The sequence below is a fragment of the Scyliorhinus torazame genome, chromosome 12 (assembly GCF_047496885.1).
Source record: "Scyliorhinus torazame isolate Kashiwa2021f chromosome 12, sScyTor2.1, whole genome shotgun sequence".
NCBI lineage: Eukaryota > Metazoa > Chordata > Chondrichthyes > Carcharhiniformes > Scyliorhinidae > Scyliorhinus > Scyliorhinus torazame.
In genome coordinates, this window is record NC_092718.1 from 218,549,699 (window position 1) to 218,572,709 (window position 23,011).

General features: G+C 48.3%; 1 protein-coding gene across 1 annotated transcript in view; it reads right to left on the bottom strand.

Annotated features, from left to right (window-relative positions):
• Positions 1–7,982: 7,982 nt before the first annotated feature.
• LOC140386993 (transient receptor potential cation channel subfamily V member 3-like) overlaps positions 7,983–23,011 on the bottom strand; it is a 60,878-nt gene continuing 45,849 nt past the window's right edge. The window contains exons 10-19 of the mRNA XM_072469952.1: positions 22,526–22,815; positions 22,201–22,377; positions 21,279–21,479; positions 18,539–18,628; positions 16,280–16,353; positions 15,209–15,374; positions 13,517–13,583; positions 12,409–12,677; positions 11,472–11,608; positions 7,983–9,144 (exon numbers count right to left, since the gene is read on the bottom strand). Coding sequence (XP_072326053.1) covers positions 9,072–9,144; positions 11,472–11,608; positions 12,409–12,677; positions 13,517–13,583; positions 15,209–15,374; positions 16,280–16,353; positions 18,539–18,628; positions 21,279–21,479; positions 22,201–22,377; positions 22,526–22,815 — 1,544 coding nt within the window. The 3' untranslated portion in view covers positions 7,983–9,071. The remainder of the gene's footprint in view (positions 9,145–11,471; positions 11,609–12,408; positions 12,678–13,516; positions 13,584–15,208; positions 15,375–16,279; positions 16,354–18,538; positions 18,629–21,278; positions 21,480–22,200; positions 22,378–22,525; positions 22,816–23,011) is intronic.

The window sequence follows — 23,011 nt, forward strand, 5'->3', positions numbered from 1 at the left end:
TTACCTGCCGGTGAATACAGAGTAGAAATTGAGTTCTGAAAATTCCCTCACGTCAGCCGCTGATACAGAAAGTGCCTGGGGCATGCTCCCAGTCCTTTCTATCCAATAGGGATTGTTCTATCAATCTTACTGATGCCGTTTGTTGTCAGGTGTTGCATTTCCAGTTTTTCGAGAATGGCACGTAAGGGTAAATGTTTGTCGTGTAGAATTGAATCTATAGAACAGATCCAGTCCACACTCCCCAACAGGTCTGTGCTTGTCTCTATATTCTGTCGCACAGTGGTTAGCACTGTTGCTTCACAATGCCAGGGTCCCAGGTTCGATTCCCGCTTGCGTCACTGTCTGTGCGGAGTCTGCACGTTCTCCCCGTGTCTGCGTGGGTTTTCCTCCAGGTGCTCCGGTTTCCTCCCACAAGTCCCGAAAGACGTGCTGTTAGGTGAATTGGACATTCTGAATTCTCCCTCTGTGTACCCGAACAGGCGCCGGAATGTGGCGACTAGGGTCTTTTCACAGTAACTTCATTGCAGTGTTAATGTAAGCCTACTTGTGACAATAATAAAGATTATTATTATTTCCACCTTTATTCCATTCTCTCTCATGTGTGCATCAAGCATTCCTTCATTGTTCTCTGCTCCAATCTGTTCCATGATATTATGTAGAATGTCTAGTACATAAAGGGTTAATGTAATATTATAACCGATCACTAGATGGAGCTGGGCAGCTGGCCTATAAAAAGGAATGCCTCTCAGGCTTCTGGGAGAGTCTGTAAGAAGGCGGGAGAAGATTAGAGAGACTAGGAGCAGAGCAGGGAACAATTTAAGATAGTGTGCATGAGACAAGTGTTGTATACTGTAGATTGTAGTTATAATATTGCTTGCTTTAGGAATAGTGATCGAACTGTATAATTAGTAGTGTAATAAATATTAGCTTTGTTTATTTGACTTTGCTTTTTGTCGTCTTTGTGTACACTACAAATCCATCTCGAATAAGCAACAGAAAGAATACCACAGGTTCCACCTGCTCAATGCACACTTTGTAAAGGAATTTCTCCTAAATTCCTAATTTGAATCTGTAAGTGACCACCTTCTATCCATGCCTTTCCAAAAGTGGAAACAGTTTTTTCACATCGAAACTCTGGAACCTCTTCATCATTTTTAAGAGCTCACTCAGGTCTCCTCTCAGGCTAGGTAAAATGGACGATGTTCAAAGGGACACAATGTGCAAACCTCTAGGTAAAGGAGAAAAACCATACCCAGTATCACCTTGATCCTGATGAGCACCTTTGTGCGTCGCTGCATTACGATGTGCACGGACCCTCAGTATGCAAGCACCAAGAGATTCTACCTGTCCCTGGCTTTGCGAAGGATTTGTTGGGCTATGTTGCGACGGAACGCTCGGACCGTGTGAAAAGGTTTATGCAGATAAACACCTTTGACCACAAATCCACCAGGCAGTGATCTGCACGTCACATCTGAGAAACTCTTGTCAGAAGGTTCGCTGAGCAGACATTTGGCAGAATGCCTCATTGCCAGAACTCTCGAACAAACAGCGAGACATAGCTTGGTTGGTGGTGAGAAAGACCCTCCCCGTCAGATCTTCCCTGTCTGCCTAGGGTTCGACCACCTTCTCGTGTTGCCCCTGAGGTGGCTGTCGTGGGGAACAGGCTGCTGTCCACCTACTCTGGAATGTGCCAGAGTACATTGCAAAGAAGGTCTGAAGAGCGATTGGTGCAGGGGTTTTTGTTGAGGCTGATCGCGAGCAGCTTCGTGACACTGCACTCCACGGGCTGTTCCCAGAGATACAGTGCTGGAGGACCATCAACTTGATGACAGACATTCTTTGGTCGGTTTACCTGAATGTTGTCCATTGCTGAGTGGATGCAGACTGGCACACATTCCAACGTTCAGGACTATGGCCTTGGGGCAGCTGCTTCAAAGATTGAGTGAGGAAAGGTCTTTCAGTCACAGCACACCAGGGGACCGATAACATTGGACAGCCCCTTGGGATGTGTGCCTGACATAGAATGTACATTGTAATTAGCAAGAATATTGCAACTGCATTGAGGCACCGAGGAATGGAATACACCATATGGAGATAAGTTGAATTTTATTGAACTTACTGTAATTTTCATGTTGAAATATTTGATATGCATTTTTATAAATTTTATGAATCAAGTATATTTTTGGAAAAGGGGAATTTTACATTTCTCCTGCCAACATATTTGAATATTTGGACGGCAAGGTGGCACAGTGGTTATCACTGTTGCCTCACAGTGCCAGGGACCCGGGTTCAATTGCAGCCTTAGGTGACTGACTGTGTGGAATTTGCACATTCTCCCCGTGTCTGCGTGGGTTTCCTCCGGGTGCTCCAGTTTCCTCCCACATTCCAAAGATGTGCAAAGATGTCCATTAGGTGGATTGGCCATGCTAAATTGCCTCTTAGTGTGCAAAGATTGGGTGGGGTTATTGGGTTATGGGGAGAGGGTGGAGGTGTGGGTTTAGATAGGGTGCTCTTTCCAAGGGCCGGTGCAGACTTGATGGGCCGAATTGCCTCCTTCTGCAGTGTAAATTCTATGATCTATGAATGTGCGAGGGGATCATAAAGTGCATTGTGTGGTTCCTCTCGTCCACACCAAACCTATCTCCCATTTCATGGGGCATGGCAGTGAAGGCATTGGACAGCACACTCATCCTTGGGCCTATTAAGGCTATATGGCTAATTAATGACCACTTAAAAGTGCCACATCCCACCACATCACTCTGCTACCCACAGGGGCAGACCCAGGCTAAATGGGAAACCCAGAAGGTTAGTGGGCAATCTGGTGCCTGGCAAGAAGGGGGAGGATCTCCTATGTGGGCCCTGTGCCCATCAGAGCATTCACCCCCCCCCCCCCGCCTCCCTCCCCCCTTGGTCCATAGCCCCTTGCGCCCCTGGCCTGTCATCAAATGCCACCCACCTCCCTCACTAGTGCCTGCCAACCAGACCCCTGCCGATATCCGGGACTTATCTGTAACCTCCTCTTCTTTGGGGACTGGCTGTAGCCCCAGTATGGTCACCTCTCGAGCCTGGCAGTTCTCGGACTACAGGGCTACTGGCCAATCTGATTGGCCGACAGCTCTCTCCCATGGGAGTTCCTCTCCAGGTGGCGATTTCATCAAGTTGGGTTGCTACTTTAGCAATTTATGTATCTCTATCTCCCAGATCTATTTGCTCCGCTACTCACTATTTAGTTTCTTGACCCATGTCAATCAACGGAGGTTTTGTCATATGACTCATTATTGACTTCCCCACAGCTTGGAATAGATTTAAATAGTTCCATGACACTGTGATGAAACTGAGACCCTGAAACATAATGGCCAGTCGCCCCCAGTGACAGTGATCACATTAGTTAGAGCAGGGTTTTTCAAAGTGCGGTTTGTGGGTGGGTGTCGGGGGCGGGCCGTGGAGTGATCAGTCGCGACGTTCCCGCTGTGGCCCCAATCGTGGGAGAAATGCTCCGCGGCTGCTACTGGCTTTTAAATGAGAATTAAATGAGGCTTTGTGCAGTCGTCCGACCATAGGTGGCAGCAGTGAGCAGGTTACACATCCTGCACATACATTTCCTGCACATACACTTGACGCCAAGCTCCCTGTACATCCATGCTTTTGGCACTAAATTATAGTGGAAAGCTTTGCCCATTTTCCAGTTACCGGCAAGCGAGGCATGAGGACTGTGAAGATGGATCATTTTGTTGTAAGGAAGAGATGGCCAGAGACACAAATAGGCAGTATGTCTACTGACCAAAAATTTACATCTGAATCTGCTGGAGAGAGCTGCTCAGGAGAATCCACTGCACGACATAGAAGTGTTAGTTGCTGTGCAGAGCTCCAGGGCCTCTGGTTAATAGCTTATGAAGAAGAAACTTAACTCCGGAATAAAGCAGTTTCGAGATGATTTCTTGAGGTATGGTTTTGTCAATTGTGCCAATGCAAATAAGGATGCAAAGCCCATATGTGTTATATGCAGGGAAGTACTGGCAAAGGGGAGGAGAAGTTTCAGATTTTGAAAGAGAAGAGGTGGGTGAAAATTTCCTTTTGAAGTTGACACCCCAGAGTCAGTTATTAACTTATAGCTGACTCTAAATGAAAAGACTACACTGCTGCACCTGACCTGTGACAGCACATTAAAAAATGCCAAAAATCCATGAGTCTGTCAGCATTCTGGAGTAGCATCTCCCAGGAGTATCTAGTGCTGAGTAAAACAAGCATTTTGTTGCTATTGTCCTTCACAACGACCTACATGTGCGAGGTTGGAATTTCCGACCTCACACAGATGAAGACAGCACAAAGGAATCGGCTGAATCCTGCACCTGATATGTACACTGCCCTCTCCTCCTCTGAACCTGATTGGAGTGAGATCGTTAGGACCAAGCAGGCTCACGTGTCCCATTAAAGGTGAGTGGATGTGGCGTGTGTCGCAAAGGTCAGCCAACTGGCAAAAATGGGTCCCGGGGAAAAGTTTGAAAAACACTGCGTTAGAGCACAAACGGGCTCAGGCCAGGAGGGGAAGGGAGCAGGATAGAGATTGAGAGAAAGGGAGGGGAGCAAATGGGGATGGAGAAGATGGGGGAGGGATGTAACTATGAGTGGAGGGTAGGGGAGGAGGGAGGAGAAGATGATCATTCCCATTTACTTATGAATTGCCTCTTCTAAGTATCCAAATGTAGTTCCTTTGTTACAAGTTTAAAAATAATTACATTTATTAAAAAGTAACTGAGATGCAAAGATTGAAATTTCCAGATCACACAATTTAATGACATATTTCAACAGAGGTTAAACATAGGAGACAATTCCTTTGCAAAATATCTTGTAAACTCTTAAGTTTGCAATATTCTAATTCACGATTAAGTTCCCTTATATTCAGAAAGCCTGTCGGATGGAAAAATCCAAGGGATGAGATAGCCTTTGGCAGTAGTGGGAGATCTCAGCTATCAATCAATCGGATGGGAAACAGGGCAGTGTTTATAATAGAGTGCCGGAAAACTATCGTCAGATTTACCCCTAGTCCCAATTCCAACCACCAATAGTATCATCAAAACGTTTTTTTAAATAAATGTAGAGTATCCAATTCATTTTTTCCAATTAAGGGGCAATTTAGCGTGGCCAATCCACCTACCCTGCACATCTTTTGGGTTGTGGGGGCGCAACCCATGCAGACACGGGGAGAATGTGCAAACTCCATACGGACAGTGACCCAGAGCCGGGATCGAACCTGGGACCTCGGCACCGTGAGGAAGCAGGGCTAACCCACTGTGCCACCATGCTGCCCACCAAAATGATTTTAGAGGGACTAGCCTGAGTGGCTCATTCTCCGTGTCATATTTTTTACTTTAACCTGCTGATATATATCATTGGAACAACACCACAAACTCCGCCATATCTCCATCGGATTGCTCGCAAAACCGAAACAGTCCAATTGACCGAAGCTTTTGGTCTACATGAGCTCCCTCGTACTCCTTGTTCTTCTCACCCTATCAAAATGTCCTTTGAAAGGGACATAGTCGCAATACAGTGACAAGCTGTAACGGAATAAAGTCCGACCGTTAGCCTTCTTTACAGGAGATTAATGGGTGACCTAATCAAGGTGTTTAAGATGATCAGAGATACGATAGGGTAGATGAAGAGAAAGTATTTCCTCTGATGGGGGTGGGGGGGGAAGGGGTGGGGGGCGTCCAGGGCAAAGGGGTAGAACCTTGAAATATTCGAGTCAGGCCGTCCAGGGGCGATGTCAGGAATCACCTCCTCACAGAAAGGAGGCTCAAAATCTGCAGCCCACTCCCCGAAAAATGCTGTTGAGATTGGGGACCAATTGAAAACTCCAAACTGAGATTGCACGTTGTTGATGGGTAAGAGTATTATGGGTCATGGATCCAAGATGGATAAATGGAGTTAAAATACAGATTGATAGCAGAGCAGAGGGCCAGGATGGCCTCTTGTGTTCCAGCTTTCAACATTTTCAAAAACTATTTCTGGCAAATGAGTGGTAAAGGTGTCTGAAACAAAGTCCACAAGGTGCCTGAACTTGATGTGTGTGTGTGTGTGACCCATCCAGGCCCATGTATGGCTGTGCGTGTGTGTGTCTTTGTGTGACCCAGCCAGGTGTGTGTGTCTGTGTGGGACCCATCCAGGTCACGTGTGTATCTGTGTGTGTGTGTATGTGTGTCTGTCTGTGTTTGTGTCTGACCCACCCAGCCAAGTGTGTGTGTCTGTGTGTGCGTGTGTGACCCAGCTAGGCATGTGTGTGTGTGTGTTGTCATGTGAGGGTACCTTTAAGAAATGGGTGTTTATCAGTGATGTCAGAGTGTGGGTGGAGCTGGGCTGTCTGTCAGCTTTTTACTTTCGCTTTAGGCTGTTTGCTGCAGTGTGTGTTTTAGTTTCGTTTTCAGAGCTGGATAGCTGCAGTCACAGCCAGAAGGTGTATGAATCTCTTGCTCCGTAATCTAAAGACTGTAAATCGATCCTTTGGTGATTTAAAACTAATAACTGCTCTCAGTAGTGACTTTAACCTGATTTGCTTCTGTTAAAAGTTTTTTAAAAAGTCTTATGGATGTTAAAAGGACAGCTTAAGGATTACTTAGTGTTGTATTCTTTGGGGGTTGTATTTAAATTAATGGTTGCTAAGATGTTCACTGTATGTTTTAAAAAGGTTAACTTGAGTTCATAGAATAAACATTGTTTTGCTTTAACAAATACTTTGCCATTTCTGCTATACCACACCTGTAGAGTGGGCCGTGTGCTCCCCATACCACAATCTATTAAAAGTTGTGGGTCAGGTGAACTCCATGATACACTTTGGGGTTATTTAAACCCTGGCCCATAACAGTGTGTGTGTGTCTGTGTGCGTGTGTCTGTGTGTGTGTCTGTGCGCGTGTGCCTGTGTGTGTGTCTGTGCATGTGTGTGTCTGTGCATGTGTTTGTGTGTGTGTGCGTGTGTCTGTGTGTGTGTCTGTGCGTGTGTCTGTGGGTGTGTGCGTGTGACTCACCCAGGTGGCCCAGGTATATGTTCTGGTTGGCGGAATGGGGCATAATTTAACTTGATCAATGGCCAGGATTGATTGGTTTCCTGATTTACACTCTACCTGGCGTTAAATGTGTGACGGACTCTCCCCCCACCTGGTCCAGTGCTGCTCCCAAAGTTGCCCTTTATTTTCAATATGTGGAATGCTGACGTCTGACATTTGGGACACTGCGTGCTCAAAGTCACTTAATATCGATTGTTCTGGTATTAAGTCTGCGGAAATAGTCCTCCCACAATGAACAGCAGAGTCTGGTGATATACCAGCTGTGACATGCTGACTGGATCTTCTATCCCTCAGTCAGGAGGTTGTGCGTTTATGTCCCGTTCATAAGAACACAGAACATTCCAGAGACTTGAACACAAAATCTGGGCTGACGTTGAGGGAGCGCAGCACAGTGAAGGGTCAACACTCCCTCAGTTGGAGGATCAGCACTGTGCGAGCACTGCGGTGTCAGAGGGTCAGAACTGAGGGAGTGCTGCACTGTCAGAGGGTCAGTACTGAGGGAGTACTGCACTATCAGAGGGTCAGTACTGAGGGAGTGCTGCACTGTCAGAGGGTCAGTACTGAGGGAGTGCTGCACTATCAGAGGGCCAGTACTGAGGGAGTGCTGCACTGTCAGAGGGTCAGTACTGAGGGAGTGCTGCACTGTCAGAGGGCCAGTACTGAGGGAGTGCTGCACTGTCAGCGGGTTAGTACTGAGGGAGTGCTGCACTATCAGAGGGTCAGTACTGAGGGAGTGCTGCACTGTCAGAGGGTTAGTACTGAGGGAGTGCTGCACTATCAGAGGGTCAGCACAGAGGGAGTGCTGCACTGTCAGAGGGTCAGTACTGAGGGAGTGCTGCACGGTCAGAGGGTCAGTACTGAAGGAGTGCTGCACTGTCAGATGGTCAGTACTGAGGGAGTGCTGCACTATCAGAGGGTCAGTACTGAGGGAGTGCTGCACTGTCAGAGGGTTAGTACTGAGGGAGTGCTGCACTATCAGAGGGTCAGCACAGAGGGAGTGCTGCACTGTCAGAGGGTCAGTACTGAGGGAGTGCTGCACTGTCAGAAGGTCAGTACTGAGGGAGTGCCGCACTGTCAGAGGGTCAGTACTGAGGGAATGCTGCAGTGTCAGAGGGTCAGTACTGAGGGAGTGCTGCACTGTCAGTGGGTCAGTACTGAGGGAGTGCTGCACTGTCTGAGGGTCAGTACTGAGGGAGTGCTGCACTGTCTGAGGTTCTGATTTTTGCATGCAACATTCAACTGAGGCTCCATCTGCCCTCTGAAGCAAACATTTCTCCCCATATCTGCGTAGATTTCCTCCGGGTGCTCCGGTTTCCTCCCACAAGTCCTGAAAGACGTGCTGTTGGGTGAATTGGACATTCTGAATTCTCCCTCTGTGTACCCGAACAGGCGCCGGAATGTGGCGAATGGGGGTTTTTCACAGTAACTTCACTGCAGTGTTAATGCAAGCCGCCTGCTTGTGACAATAAAGATTTATTATTAGAGACAATTCCATGACACTGTTTGAAAAATGAGCAGGGAGGTTCTTCCTGGTGTCTTGGTCAATATTTATTCTTCAACCAACATCGGGTTCCAATCCCACCGTGGCAAGTGATGGAATTTAAACTCAATAAAATATCTGAATCCATTGTCGATTGTCATAAAAACCCATCTGGTCCTTTAGGGAAGGAAATCTGCCGTCCTTACCCGGTCTGGCCTACATGTGACTCCAGACCCACAGCAATGGGGTTGACTCTTAACTGCGCCCTCAAGGGCAATTAGGGAGGGGCAATAAATGCTGGCCCAGCCTGCGACGCCCATGTTCCATCAACAAATAAAAAAACCTAAAAAGTTGATTAGCCAGTGCTGTGGCTAAATAGGCTCGATTACAACAGTGACTACACATCAAAAGTACTTCAGTGGCTGCAAAACACTTTGTGATGTCCTGACGTTGTGAAAGATGTTACCGCAATGCAAGTTCATTTTGTTTCCCTCAGTTACACACACCATCCGGGCAGCATTGTCGCTCCATCACTGGCCATCAATTGATTCAGTCAATGTTTCGATACGAGTGTCCCAGTCAATCCAGTTGACCTCGTTTAACCTGGTTCGTGTGAATTGAAGAACATGACATTAAATGCGGCTGATTGTTTATACCTGCTGTTGCCTATTTCTCCCCAGAGGTACTCGGTCTTGCAGGGGCAACACTTCCAGTGGGCATTGGCTGACATACTAGCACCTCACCACAAAGTCACACTTCAATGTCCCAATGGCTGCTACTGGTCATGGAGACCGTGGAGACCTCACCTGATATCCAGTCAATGCGAGGGTGGCAGTTCAATCTGTCATGGAAATTCGACAGTCCTGCCATTTGACCTATACGCTTCCCGATGTGATTCCATCTTAACGCCACCAACTTGGTGCGACCCCAGAATGAATGATGGCGGGGGAGGGGGTGGGTTGGTTTAAAACTGCTGGGTGTGCCCTGACTGGCATGAAGACTCACCTCTTGTGGTTCTAGCAGGGATCGGGCCTCAGAGAACATCCTGGCCTCGGAGAGAAAAAGCCCAAACGTTTAAAGGGACCTTGGTCAAAACCCAGTCTCAGCTCCCTGGCCTCCATTGCTGCCTTGGAGGTCGGGACCTCAGCAACGTTGTGACCACTCTTTGCGAACCCCCCGATCTAGCTGCTGTAAGGGTCCTTTCTGTTGATCCCCTTATTTCCACTTTCTTTATTTCTGCTGTTATCATTTTTATTGCTGGATGTTTAATGGACATACATCATAGAAACATCACAGTGCAGAAGGAGGCCATTCAGCCCATTGAGTCTGCACCGGCCCTTGGAAAGAGCACTGTAATTTTTGTTTTCCAATTTGAGGGGCAATTTAGCGTGGCCAATCCACCCACCCTGCACATCTTTGTGTTGTGGGGGCGAAACCCACGCAAAGACGGGGAGAATGTGCAAACTCCACACGGACAGTGACCCAGAGCCGGGATCGAACCTGGGACCACGGTGCCGTGAGACAGCAATGCTAGCCACTGAGCCACCGTGCTGCCCTCGAAAGAGCACTGTACTTAAGCCCACACCTCCACCCTATCCCCCTAACCCCTCCAACCTTTATTTTGGATACTAAGGGCAATTTATCATGGCCAATCCACCTAACCTGCACTTCTTTGGACAGTGGGAGGAAACCGGAGCTCCCGGAGGAAACCCACGCAGTCACGGGGAGAACGTGTAAACTCCACACAGACAGTGACCCGGAATTGAACCCGGATCCCTGGAGCTGTGAGGCAGCAGTGCTAAGCACTGTGCCACCGTGCCGCCCCTTTATCTTTAAGTCGAGCAGCGGATGTGAGGCATTCAAAAGTTTCAAAACAGAACACGGTGCTGGCCTTCTGACAGCAGAACACAGACATTTTGGCACTTGAGAGATCGGTGGGACTAGGTTCGATTGACCTGCTGGTGACCGATGAATTGGCCAAAAGGCCGTATTCTGCCGGTAACAGGTGGTGATTGGATTCAGCCTGAGTGGCATGATTTTCAGAGAGCCTGGGGAAGCTGTTGGGGTCCAGGAAGCGCAGAGGAAAGAAGCTGCTCTCTCTCCAGAATGGCCCCGTACCTGTACACAGAATTTACAGTGAATCCATTGACCTGAAAGCCTAGTTTGAAGGAAGGTGTGCTATAAAACAACCATCTGAAACAAAGACTTTTATCCCATTTACTTATTATTTTACCCCCCTTCTCCCCTCTGTGTTTGTCTGTCTTGTGTGTGTGTAGGGGGGTGGGATGAGTTTAAGTGCGGGGGGGGGGGGGTTAAGATTTAGATAATAGTTGACCTGTTGTATCAGCTGCATACTTAATTATAGTTATTGTTATTAATAAATTTAATTGTGTTTAAATGTTGCAAACCTGGTGACTGTAATGAAATTGGGCAACCAACCAAAGACTTTGGATGTTTTTCTAAGAATTATTTATTAATTTCCATTGTGTTGCGACTCCGGATCAAGAGGGGCTGGAATTGATCGTGCACTGGCCCAGGGGGCTGTAACACTGGTTACCGAGGTTTATTTTAATTTCACCAACACCCGTCCTTCCCATCCCCCACCATCCCCAGCCTCCGCTAATGAAAACCCATTCATTCCAGCCATGAGCAACTCCTGTGTTGGAAGGAGTGAATGGCTGGTGGGGAGGTGCAGGGCTGAAGGTTGAGATGCTGGTCTGATTTCTCCCTCGCCCCTGGTGGCCGATGATACCTCCCCAGCTCTTGTCCTGACTGACACTAGGAGCCGGGAAGTGGGGTTGGCTACGCGGCCATGTGTCCATAATGATCCAGTTGCCGTATGTTGTGGAGCACCGGCCAAACTCCAGAACCCAGTGGAGTGAGATTCCGACAAGTTTGTGTTGTTGTAAACGCTCGGACGCAGTGATTACCTCAGACAGCACCGCCTGTCTTCTCTCCCGTCAGGAGTGACTCCAACAGTCACCTCAGTGAAGCTGTGGCCGTTTTTACATCTGGTCCGTAGCCATTTAGGCAGCGTTCTCTCAAAGTGCAGAGTAGTCTCAGCTCTCTGGAAAGATCAGATAAAATTACATTGCACCTTTGGCCATTCGGCCCAACAGGTCCATGCTAGTGTTTATGCTCCATCGAGCGTCCTCCAACTTCCTCTCACCTTATCGATATACATCCTTCCATTCCCTTCTCCCTCATGTGTTTGTCCAGCTTCTCTTTAACTATATCTAAACTCTTCACTTCACCTGTTCCTGACGGCAGCGACTTCCACATTCCCACTATTTCCTGGGTTGAGATGTTTCTCCTGAATTCCCGATTGGATTTATTAGTGACAACTAGCTTTGTTGGCCCCGCGGTGGAAACATCCCAATATCTACCCTATTGGAAATATATCGGCCGTCCCTTCACTGTCGCTGGATAAAAATCCTGGAACTCCCTCACTAACAGCACAGTGGGTGTACCTACACCACACAGACTGCAGCGGTTCAAGAAGGCAGCTCACCACCACCTTCTGAAGAGCAACTAGGAATGGGCTATAAATGCTGGGCCTAACCACATCCCATAAAATGAATTTTTAAAAAGTGATTTAAAGACCTGTATCGGATCATCTGGGTCTTCTCTTTTCTCGAGGGAAGAGCCCAGCCCATTCACTCTTTTATGGGATTCTAGACATCATTGGCAATTAAGGCCTGTGTTTGTTACCCATGTGGCACTTTACAAAGAGTGTGCGCGAGCACCCACCAAGCTCGCATCCTGAGCCGCCCTTACACCATCCCACCAACTCTCCCACTCATCCCTTCCCAGCACAGGCAGGGGAACGGTGACGCGATGTGAAGCACCCGGGATTCCACCACCAACCTGCAGCTTCCAGATCTTCTCGCTTTCATTCGAAATCTTGGTCACGGTCTCTCCCATCAAGGCGATCAGCATGTTCAGGAGCAGGACAAAAGTCAGGATTACGTAGAGCACCAGGAGCATGCGGAAAAAGAAGGGGAATTTGGAATGTTCCTGGATGCTCAGGTCCCCCAATCCAATGGTGAGTTTGAAGAGCTCCAGGATGGCGGAGCTGAATCCATCATACGGACAGTCGCTATCTGGGGGGCATTCCTCAATCAGTGAGGCGAGTGCTGTTGGGAAAAGCACAGGCATTATTGTGACGTGTGCATGAAAATGAAAGGAAAGGGAGTGAATAGGAAGGGAGATTGCATTTCTGTAGCATCTTTCACAACCTCAGCGCATCAAAAAGCACTTTCCAGTCAATCGAGCACTTCCGAAGTCTAGTTACTATTGTCATGTAGGAAATGCAGCAGCCAATTTTTACACAGCAAGATCCCACAAACAGAAATGTAATAATGACCAGTTAGTTAGTGTTTGCGATGTTGGTTGAGGACACGGGGCGGGGAGGACAGCCCTATCGAGCTTCAAATAGTGTCCATAAGAGCTTTTGCAACGAGCTGACGGGCAGACCATGCCTCAGTTTAAGGTCTGATCCACAAGGCGGCACCTCTGATGCTGCAGTGCTCCCTCACTGGGAGAGTCGGCCAGGACTATGTGCTCATGTTTGTCTCAAACCCCTGACTTGTGCCTCCAGAATGAGAGTTGCTACTAAGTCACAGCAGAAAGAGCACTCCGCTGTATGTACCGGTGTACAAGATCGTCTCAAAACTCGACTCGAAGATTTAAGATTTGCGTGAACATACAGGAATAATAGTCAGGGGAAAATGCCAGCTGCCTCATTAAACCTGGCCCAACACCAAGGTTGCCACATTCCCTTTTCCCCGCTCTCCATTCCCACAACTCGGAACATTATAAAAAAAAGCTAGAAGGAACTCAGGGCAATGGGGGTAAATATTTCTCTGGGCTCCAACTCCACAGGCAACTCATTGCAGAAGGTCGCACAAGCCAAGTGTTCAACAAAAAGACAGCGACCAGCCAAGGGCACAAATATTTACAGAGACAACCTTACCTGCAGCAAATCCCACGATGAAAACTGCATAAACTAGTAGGAATCGCAGGATATCCTGCAGAATAATCTGTCAAACACAGTTAGAAGGATTTTTATTTAATTGAATTTGATTTTGCGGCTAGGGTCATTTCAGTTGTACCATAATCGCAGGGTAGGTAACCATGGTGATGGGTTACAGTTCATGCAGGGAGCTACTGTGGCAAAATTCACTTTTACATGCATGATTCTCTGGAGTTATGGATAGGGATGGTAGAGGCTCAAATGCCCTTTCCATCATGACTGGCCCGGAATCGCATCCACTCTTACCGCCTGCTATTGGTGTGCGTTGAAAGGATTGACTCAAGCTGTTTGGCCACATTATGAAATCACCTTCATATGGCTTCAAGGTCAGGTCACCGGCAAATCTGTGCACAAGAAGATTCCACAAAGGAAAGTACTTGCATTTGTGTAGCACCTTTCACCAACTCAGGACATCCCAACACCTCTTACAGCCAATGGAGCACTTTTTGAAGTGTAATTTAAGAAACAGAGCAACCAATTTGTACACAGCAAGCTCCCACAAACATCATTGCGATAAAGACCAGATGATCTTAATTTGAATGATGTTGGTTGAGGATGAAGTATTGGCCAGGACAGCCAGGATAACTCCCTGTTCATCATAAAGAGTGCCATGTTAGCTTTGTCATCCAGCAGAGCCAATGGAACAGGATTTGGGACTCAAACCTCTGCATGTCGGAACATAGCAACAGGAGGGGGTCGCACAGTGATAGAGTTTTGCAGCACAGTAAGCGGCATTTCGTGTCTGCACTGGCCATTAAGCACCTGTCTACTCTAATCCCATTTCCCAGCAGTTGGTCCGTAGCTTTGTGTGCTGTGACGTTTCAAGTGCTCACCTAAATGTTTCTTAAATGTTGTGAGGGTTCCCGTTTTTCCCACCCTTTCGGGCAGCGAGTTCCAGATTCCCGCCACCCTCTGGGTGAAAAGGTTCCCCCTCAAATTCCCTCTAAATTTCCTTTCCCTTACCCTATGGGCGGCAACAGGGGCTGGTTTAGCACACTGGGCTAAATCACTGGCTTTTAAAGCAGACCGAGGCAGGCCAGCAGCACGGTTCAATTCCCGTACCAGCCTCCCCGAACAGGCGGCGGAATGTGGTGACTAGGGGCTTTTCACAGTAACTTAATTTGAAGCCTACTTGTGACAATAAGCAATTTTCATTTTCATGTAGCACTGTTGCTTCACAGCGGCAGGGTCCCAGGTTCGATTCCCGGCTTGGGTCCCTGTCTGTGCTGAGTCTGTACATTCTCCCCGTGTCTGCGTGGGTTTCCTCCGGGTGCTCCGGTTTCCTCCCACAAGCACTGAATGACGTGCTGTTGGGTGAATTGGAGATTCGAAATTCTCCCTCTGTGTACCCGAACAGGCGCCGGAATGTGGCGACTAGGGTCTTTTCACAGTAACTTCATTGCAGTGTTAATGTAAGCCTACTTGTGACAATAAAGATTATTAGATTATTATTAAATCTATGCCCCCTGGTTATTGACCCCTTGACTAGGGGGAAAGGTTTGTTCTCTGCGTCCTTCATAATTCTGTACACCTCAATCAGGCTCCTGCGCAGTGGTACAGGACAGACCACCATTCATCCATGACCACAGTGTAAACAAGACACAATCTCACTGGGAACATTTCTCGACTTACTTTTTTAATCATCACGCAGTAAATCCCAGTCAGTTTGAAGCCACGTGTGTAATACAAAACGTTGAACCATCCCAGGGCCAGGGCTAGAACGAGCAGTATTTTGGAACCTTCCACTTCTGCCCAGCATAAGGTATTGAAGATGATCACGATGATAGACTGGAGAAAACTGACAAGAAAAAACAATTCACATGTTCACGAATACATATATGACCTGCACATAACTCCAGCATGGCTGTGCCTAACGCTCTCTCAGTGAAGCGAAGCTGTTGGGCTGACTGATCAATGTTCTGACACTGAAACAATTGGGAAAATTGCCAGAGGGGAGGTGTGCATTCTTAACACAGCACCTTAACATAATCTGGAACACGCTGCCTGAGACGGCAGGAGCAGATTCACAAATAATTTTCAGAAAGTAATTAATGAACTACTTCAGAAAGACGAAGGCCTGTGGGGGAGGAACAGGTGAGTGGGACGCTTTGGCCAATTCTTTCAAAGAGCCAGCAGAAATAAAATGGGCCAAATGGTCTCTGTCTTGTGACGTGCCAGCTTCGATGAGACACAACATTCTGTCTGCCTTCTTTTCTCTAATTTCTCTGCTCCTTTTCTGTAGACTTCGCCTTCATTGGGTAACAGCCCCTCTCAAGTCCGCCATCTTGCTCTCACTACTAGCTCACTCTAGCCCACCATCAAAGGAGTTCAAAGGGCGGCACGGTGGCACAGTGCTTAGCACTGCTGCCTCACAGCGCCAGGGACCCGGGTTCAATTCCGGCCTCGGGTCACTGTCTGTGCGCAGTCTGCACGTTTTCCCCGTGTCTGCGTGGGTTTCCTCCGGGTGCTCCGGTTTCCTCCCACAGTCCAACGATGTGCAGGTTCGGTGGATTGGCCATGGTCAATGGACGGGGAGTGGGCCAAGGTAGAGTGCTCTTTTGGAGGGTCGGTGCAAACTCAATGGGCCGAATGGCCTCCTTCTGCACTGTAGGGATTCTATGGAGTTGAGAATTGAGCAGGTGCTCATACAGACTCAGACTCTCATTCTCACTGACATTCACACTTCCAATGAATGGAACTTACTACAGAACATGAAAGAATCCATCCATCAGCACAGAGTGTAGAGTGGAACGACTCAAGTACATCATTTCTGCCGTCTGAAAGAAATAGAGGGAATTGATCAGCTTTGGATCTGTCTGCAACAGAAATGTCTGCTTCCAAATGCCTCCACTCCCCAGGCTCTATGAAAGAGGTTCCCCCGCCCCGTGGGCAGCACGGTAGCACAGTGGTTAACACAGTTGCTTCACAGCTCCAGGGTCCTAGGTTCAATTCCTGGCTTGGGTCACTGTCTGTGCGGAGTCTGCGCGTTCTCCCCGTGTCTACGTGGGTTTCCCCCGGGTGCTCCGGTTTCCTCCCACAGTCCAAAGATGTGCGGGTTAGGTGGATTGTCCGTGCTAAATTGTCCCTTAGTGTTCAAAAAGGTTGGGTAGGGTTACTGGGTTACGAGGATAGGATGGAGGTGTGGGCTTGGGTAGGGTGCTCTTTCCAAGGGCCGGTGCTGACTCGATGGGCTGAATGGCTTCCTTCTGCACTGTAAATTCTATGATTCTATGATAATCAATTCAATCCTCTGCCCGTTTCCCATTAACCTGCAACTTCTATCCCCTTCAAAGATATATCCAATATATCAATATATGCAGTGGTCCGAATGCAGAGGTGTTCAACACAGCTCCTCGCCGAGTGGGGAAGGTTAAAAGGTGATTCAACAAAACCCTGAAGGGTTTTAGAGCAAATGAGGAGAAATCGTTTCCAGTGACAAGTTTTGGCAGGCAATCAGGTGATTGGTAAATTTCAAAAAGGGCCTCACGGCGCCCAGGTACTTTAAAATCTTTTGTTTCTTTGCTTATCCCATTATATCATCTCCTGTTTCTGTGCATCATCATCCCTTCTGTCACTTCGGACTTCCTGCCTTCCATCCTGACGAACCTTCTATTTGCTTTCTTCCGCCACATGGCCATCTTCTCTCTGTCTAGACTTTCTGAACACCTCTCAGAGCTGTGTATTTCCCAGTTCTGACAGACATCATCGAGCTGCAACATTAACTCTGTCTCTTTCCCCACGGATGCTGCCTGACCCACCGGCATTTTGGCCGCAATTAGAATGGCCACGCTGCGCTGGAAAAGCAGCTCGCCACGGAGCAGCGAGGTTGATAAAAGCCGGTGATATACCATCAATTCACTGCGAGACTGTGAGAACGAGTGAACATAAGGCTTTATTATCCAGGAACTTGCCTGCCAGTGTCTGCTGTACAAATGAGTGCCGCCCACAGGTGGCCAGTCTATATATCGCCCTGGGGAGGGCGGAGCCAGAGGCGGAGCCCACCGGGGTTCCAGTACAATACCTGGAAGTAGATCGTAGTATCATTTCCTGGTCATAGGTCACAGTACTATACAGACAGTTCATATTCAGGTGAATACATTCACCACAGCTGGGAAACCCCGCACCTGGGATCTACCTGCCTCGCAACGCTTCGCGAGATGTTGCGATGTAATTTCTGCCCACAATGGTCTTTTGGCAAATCGGCATATTAGAGCGAGACAGTTAGTCTCATTCTAATGTGCAGATTCCCACGGTAATGGATGCGTTGGGATTCATCCTCTTCATCTCGGAGACCTCGGGCGAGCACCGTTTGGTACAAATGGGGACTAAACAGAACGGCATTCGTGGGGGTCTCCCAGGGGATTAGAGACCCTCAGCTGCATGCCTTCGGGCAGAGTGGTTCCCCGACACTGCTGGGACCATCTGGGCACCCTGGCAGTCCAGGAGAATAGAGTAGAAGAGGTAGAAGATGATTAGGCATAGGAGACATCAATTGTGGCTTTGAGAGTTCTGTAGTTAGAGATGACATAGTTTAATACAGTAACCTTATACTTTAGGAATAGGTACAAATCTTATTTAGTCGTGTTAATAAATTAGTTTTGTTCGTTAACGAAGCTTGTTCTTTGTTCAACGCAACGCAACAAAGCCACCTAGGTAAAGCAAAGCAGAGAACATCGCGCCCTCTTCTCATACCGTCTGTACTAGTGCGTGTGTGGGCCCAGGGGATGTGTGTGACGGAGGTTTTTTTAAATTCAGGAAATAGTTTATTTTGCTGACTGATTCTTTACAATCTGAAAGTATAAATCGTGGGATCCCTGTACTTTTGGCAAAAGCTCATCCTCTCTAAATTCACAAAAAAACCCTGTGATGGTCAGACCTGTGGAGGTAGAATAGGGGAATAATCTTTACCTCTCCTCACCTGGTCGTGACATATGCAAAGCACACACAGTACAGTAAACCCACCTCCTTAATCAGGAAGTACACAGCAGTCAATAGTATATAATCCTGTGCCTGAAAGTGCCAGGGCAAATAACTCAAGATAGATATCAGGGTCTGTGCAAAATCAGAGGAAAAGGCAATCAATTAAAATCATTAAAAATTTTATCAAAGATTTAGCGCACTCTTACAGCACATTAAAGCCACAATATAAAATACTAATAATGGTTAGTATTGTATTGTTTGTGTGGTCTTGCTGTTCCCTGACTGGCCGCAATGCTTCCTATATTACAGTTCTTTAAAGGCATTCATTCCATTTCATTATAAAACACTTAGGGGCAGCCGAATGTCGTCAAAGGCACAATACAAATAAATGCAAGTCTCTCATTTCCTTCCTCATTGAAGTGCAAATAATTAGTTCATTCATTCATTCATCACAGAATTGTTCAAGTGCAGATGCTGCCTGACCCACTCAGTATTTCAGGCATTTTAATTTTTTAAATATTTCTGATTGAGGCACTATCAATTACGACGAGACGAGAGGAGAGAGTAATCGAGGATTTATTAAGCAGAGATGTGTGGCCTCCTGCAGCTGCTGCCGAAATGGCTGCAGCTCGGTGAGCACACACATTTATACTCCGCCTACTGGGCGGAGCCAGAAGGCAGGGATCTACCCCGTACCTGTAGTACAGGAGTCTTACCGTATTACCTCTAATACACGTATTATACAAACAGTGGTGACGATCACACAGATTTCCAGTAAGGGCAGGACTTTGCTTTGTTCATTCTGGACACAAGGTTGGAAATCGCTCTCAAAGAACAAAGAAAGGCGCAGCTCAGGAACAGGCCCTGCGGCCCTCCAAGTCTGTGCAGACCATGATGCCCGACTAGAAACAAAACCTTCTGCCCTTACTCGGTCCGTGTCCCTCGATTTCCTCCCTATTCATGGACCCACCCAGATTCCGCTTAAAAGTCACCTTCCTCCTCAGCAACGCCAGCATTCCAACCAGAGTCCGGAGCCTCCGTACGGCCCATCCTGTCTACACCAGCTCTCCAAATCAGCATTTCACTTAGTGTCATCCCCCGGCCTTCTCCCCGTATCCCTGCACGTTGTCTCTTTTCAAATAATCATCTAACGCCCTCTCGAACGCTTCGATCGAACCTGCCTCCACCGCACTTCCAGGCCGTACGTTCCAGACCCAAACCACTCGCTGGGTGAAAACGGGTTTCCCTCACCTCACATCTGCTTATTTTGCAAATCACTTTGAATCTCTGCCCTCTCGCTCTCAATCCTTCCTCTACCATACTCCGTCCAGGCCCCATGAATTGGAATACCTCAATCAAACCTCCTCTCTTTTCGCCAAGGTAAAGAGTCCCAACTTATCCAATTTATTCTCATACGTTTCTCAAGCCTGGAACTATTCTTATAAACCTCTTCTGCTCTCTCGCCAATGCCTTCCTAGAATGCGACACCCAGAACTGTCCACAATACACCAGCTTTGCTCTAACTAGTGCCTGTGCAAGTTCAACATAACCTCCGTGCCCTTGTACTCTCTGTCCCTATTAATACATCCCAGAATACTCTCTGCTTTATTCATTGCTCTCTCCACTTGTCCAGCCACCTTCAATGATCCTTGCACATCGACACCCAGGTCCCTCTGCTCCTGCACCACCTTTAGAATTGTATCCTTTACTTAGTGGTTAGCACTGTTGCTTCACAGTGCCAGGGACCCGGGTTCGATTCCCGGCTTGGGTCACTGTCAGTGCGCACTCTGCACGTTCTCCCCGTGTCTGCGTGGGTTTTCTCCGGGTGCTCCGGTTTCCTCCCACAAGTCCCAAAAGACGTGCTGTTAGGGGAATTGGAAATTCTGATTTCTCCCTCCGTGTACCTGAACAGGTGGCGGAATGTGGCGACTAGGGGATTTTCACAGTAACTTCATTGCAGTGTTAATGTAAGCCTACTTGTGACACTAATAAAGATTATTATTATTAACCAATGCTCAATCCAGGCCAGTACATTACCTCCAATCCCGAGCATGTAGGATGGGAAGGAGGAGGAGCCACTCTTCGAGGTTTGCTCTTTGCTGATTGCAGGTTAAACTCCCCCCTTATATTGTACCCAACCCCTCCGTTAAGCTGGTATGGCAACTATTCGGTTCAAGACCGTAAGAAACTTCAGAGAGTCGTGAACACCGCCCAGTCCATCACACAAACCCGCCTCCCATCCACTGACTCTGTCTACACCTCCCGCTGCCTTGGGAAAGCGGGCAGCATAATCAAAGACCGCTCACACCCGGGTTATTCCCTCTTGTATCTCCTGCCCAATGGAAAAGGTTGGAAAAGTCTGAGAACACGTACTAACAGATTCAAAAAAACAGCTTCTAGCCCGCTGTTACCAGACTCCTGAATGACCCTCTTATGGACGGAACCGATCTCTCCACATATCTTCTCTACTGAGTAGGACTACACTCTGTATGCTTCACCCGATGTCTGTGTCCATGTATTTACATTGTGTATTTATCGTATGTCCTATGTTTCTCCGTGTATGGGGCGATCTGTCTGGACTGTACGCAGAAAAATACTTTTCACTGTACCTCGGTACATGTGACAAAAAATCAAATTCAATGCAAGCTAGACTTGCATCCAATGGCGAAGGGGATAGCGGGTTGGTTCCATTGGTAGATTTAGCTAAGGAATGATGGGAGGAGACTGGAGTGGAGCATAAGTGCCAGCATGACTAGTTGGGCCGAATGGCCTGGCTCCGTACCGTATATTCTCTGAAGGGGGAACATTCCTCTTGGTCCAGGGCTTTGCTTCTTTCTAGTCTGTAGGAGGCCACGAAGGTGAGGGTGATGATGTAGGTGAGGTAAAACAAGAAGCTAGCAATGAATAAAAACGCACCAAAATCCTCCCACTTCTTTTGGAGCAGTTCGTTCATCGGTTCGACACACAGCATCTCATGACGGTTCTGAAATCAGCAGCAGATTGTTAAATGTCCGCCCGTCCCCTGCAGCCAACATCTGTTCTCCCCAAAACACGAGCTCCCCCTCCCACCCTCGCTGACCCGTGGAGTCACCCAGAGTCCCCGAGACACTTCCTCCAAGTGACCAGTCATCACGCGTGAGCCCAGACGGGGACTGCTCGCAGGCTATCTCACTGCGTGGGGCATCACAGCTGAGAATATTGTCGTTTTGATTACTATTCATTCTCGCTTTGTAGGCATCAGAAGCAAGGAGAGGGGCGAGCAGGGAAGGGAGGGAGGGGAAGGAGAGACCGAAGGTTCTCCCAAGAGGAGAAGGAGGATGGGAAGGCGGAATGGGGACAACCCCAAAAGGAAGGATACGGAAGCCCCGCTGGGATCAGGTAACAACACACACCAGGAATGAACGCTGGGACCCGGGTAGTGCCAACTGACCCTCTGGAAAGAAAGGGAGGGGGGTCAGGAAAGTGCTGGAGATGTGTGGGAGTGGAAAGATGGGAGGGGGAATGGATTGATGGGGAAAGGGCTGGGAAGAGACAAGGAAGCAGAGGAGAGGGTTGGGAAGAAGGAAAGAGGTGGAGAGAGGGGAGGGGGGGAGGGGTGGGGTGAAGGTGGGGAAGGGCTGATGAGGCAGTGGGACAGTTTGATCACTTATTCCTTGCCAACCTCAGATGCCTTGAGTCAATTAGCTGTGGGTGCAGAAACCCACCGTGTTCCCACTGCTGTAGACGATTGTCTGAAGCACCGAATTCTCCTCAATTGTATCGACTCCAGACAGGTCATATAATGAACAAGACACGGGTCCATATTCCCACTCGGTGAACTTTCTGGAGAGGTGTTTGTACTTCTTCTGTTTTATTTCCCGTCCCAGGATGTGTTTAAATATCTGCAGTAAAGTGAGAAATGTTTAGTGTCCAGGGGGAGGCCTTTCTGAAAGGTGACAGGTGGGCAGCAGGCACCTGCCGACCTCCGCCATCGATCCCCACACCCGAGGGACAGCTACGGGTTAAGGAAGAATGTTGTGTGGAACGTACCCCGAACTTGCCAGTAAGGGCCGCCAGGCGCAGAGGGGTCAGGCCCTCATGGTTGGTGATGGTCTCCAGGTTGACACTGGGCTCAATGTCAGTGCTCTTCATCAGGATGAAGTCGTACATCTCCGTCACAAAGCTCCGAATATTCTCCGAGTCGTACGCGATGGACACCAGGGCGTGCAGCACTGTGTTCCCCACCCGGTCCTGCGCCCTGGGGTCAGCGCCGTGGTCAATCAGGAAGGTCACAATGTCCAGCTGGTTGGTGCAGGCGGCCAGACTGAGTGGGAACCCCCCTGTGTCCGGGGAGGGGGGGAGGTTGAAAAGGATAAATTTAGTCTCTGTTGAACACGTCTGGTTGACATAAAATACCGCTCCCCCCCCCCCCCCCCCCCCCACCCCCACCCCCACAAGACGCTGTGACTCTCCCCCTCATTATGATCGATCCTCTCCCCTCACGTTGTCACGGGAACATTCCCTGGATATTTGACT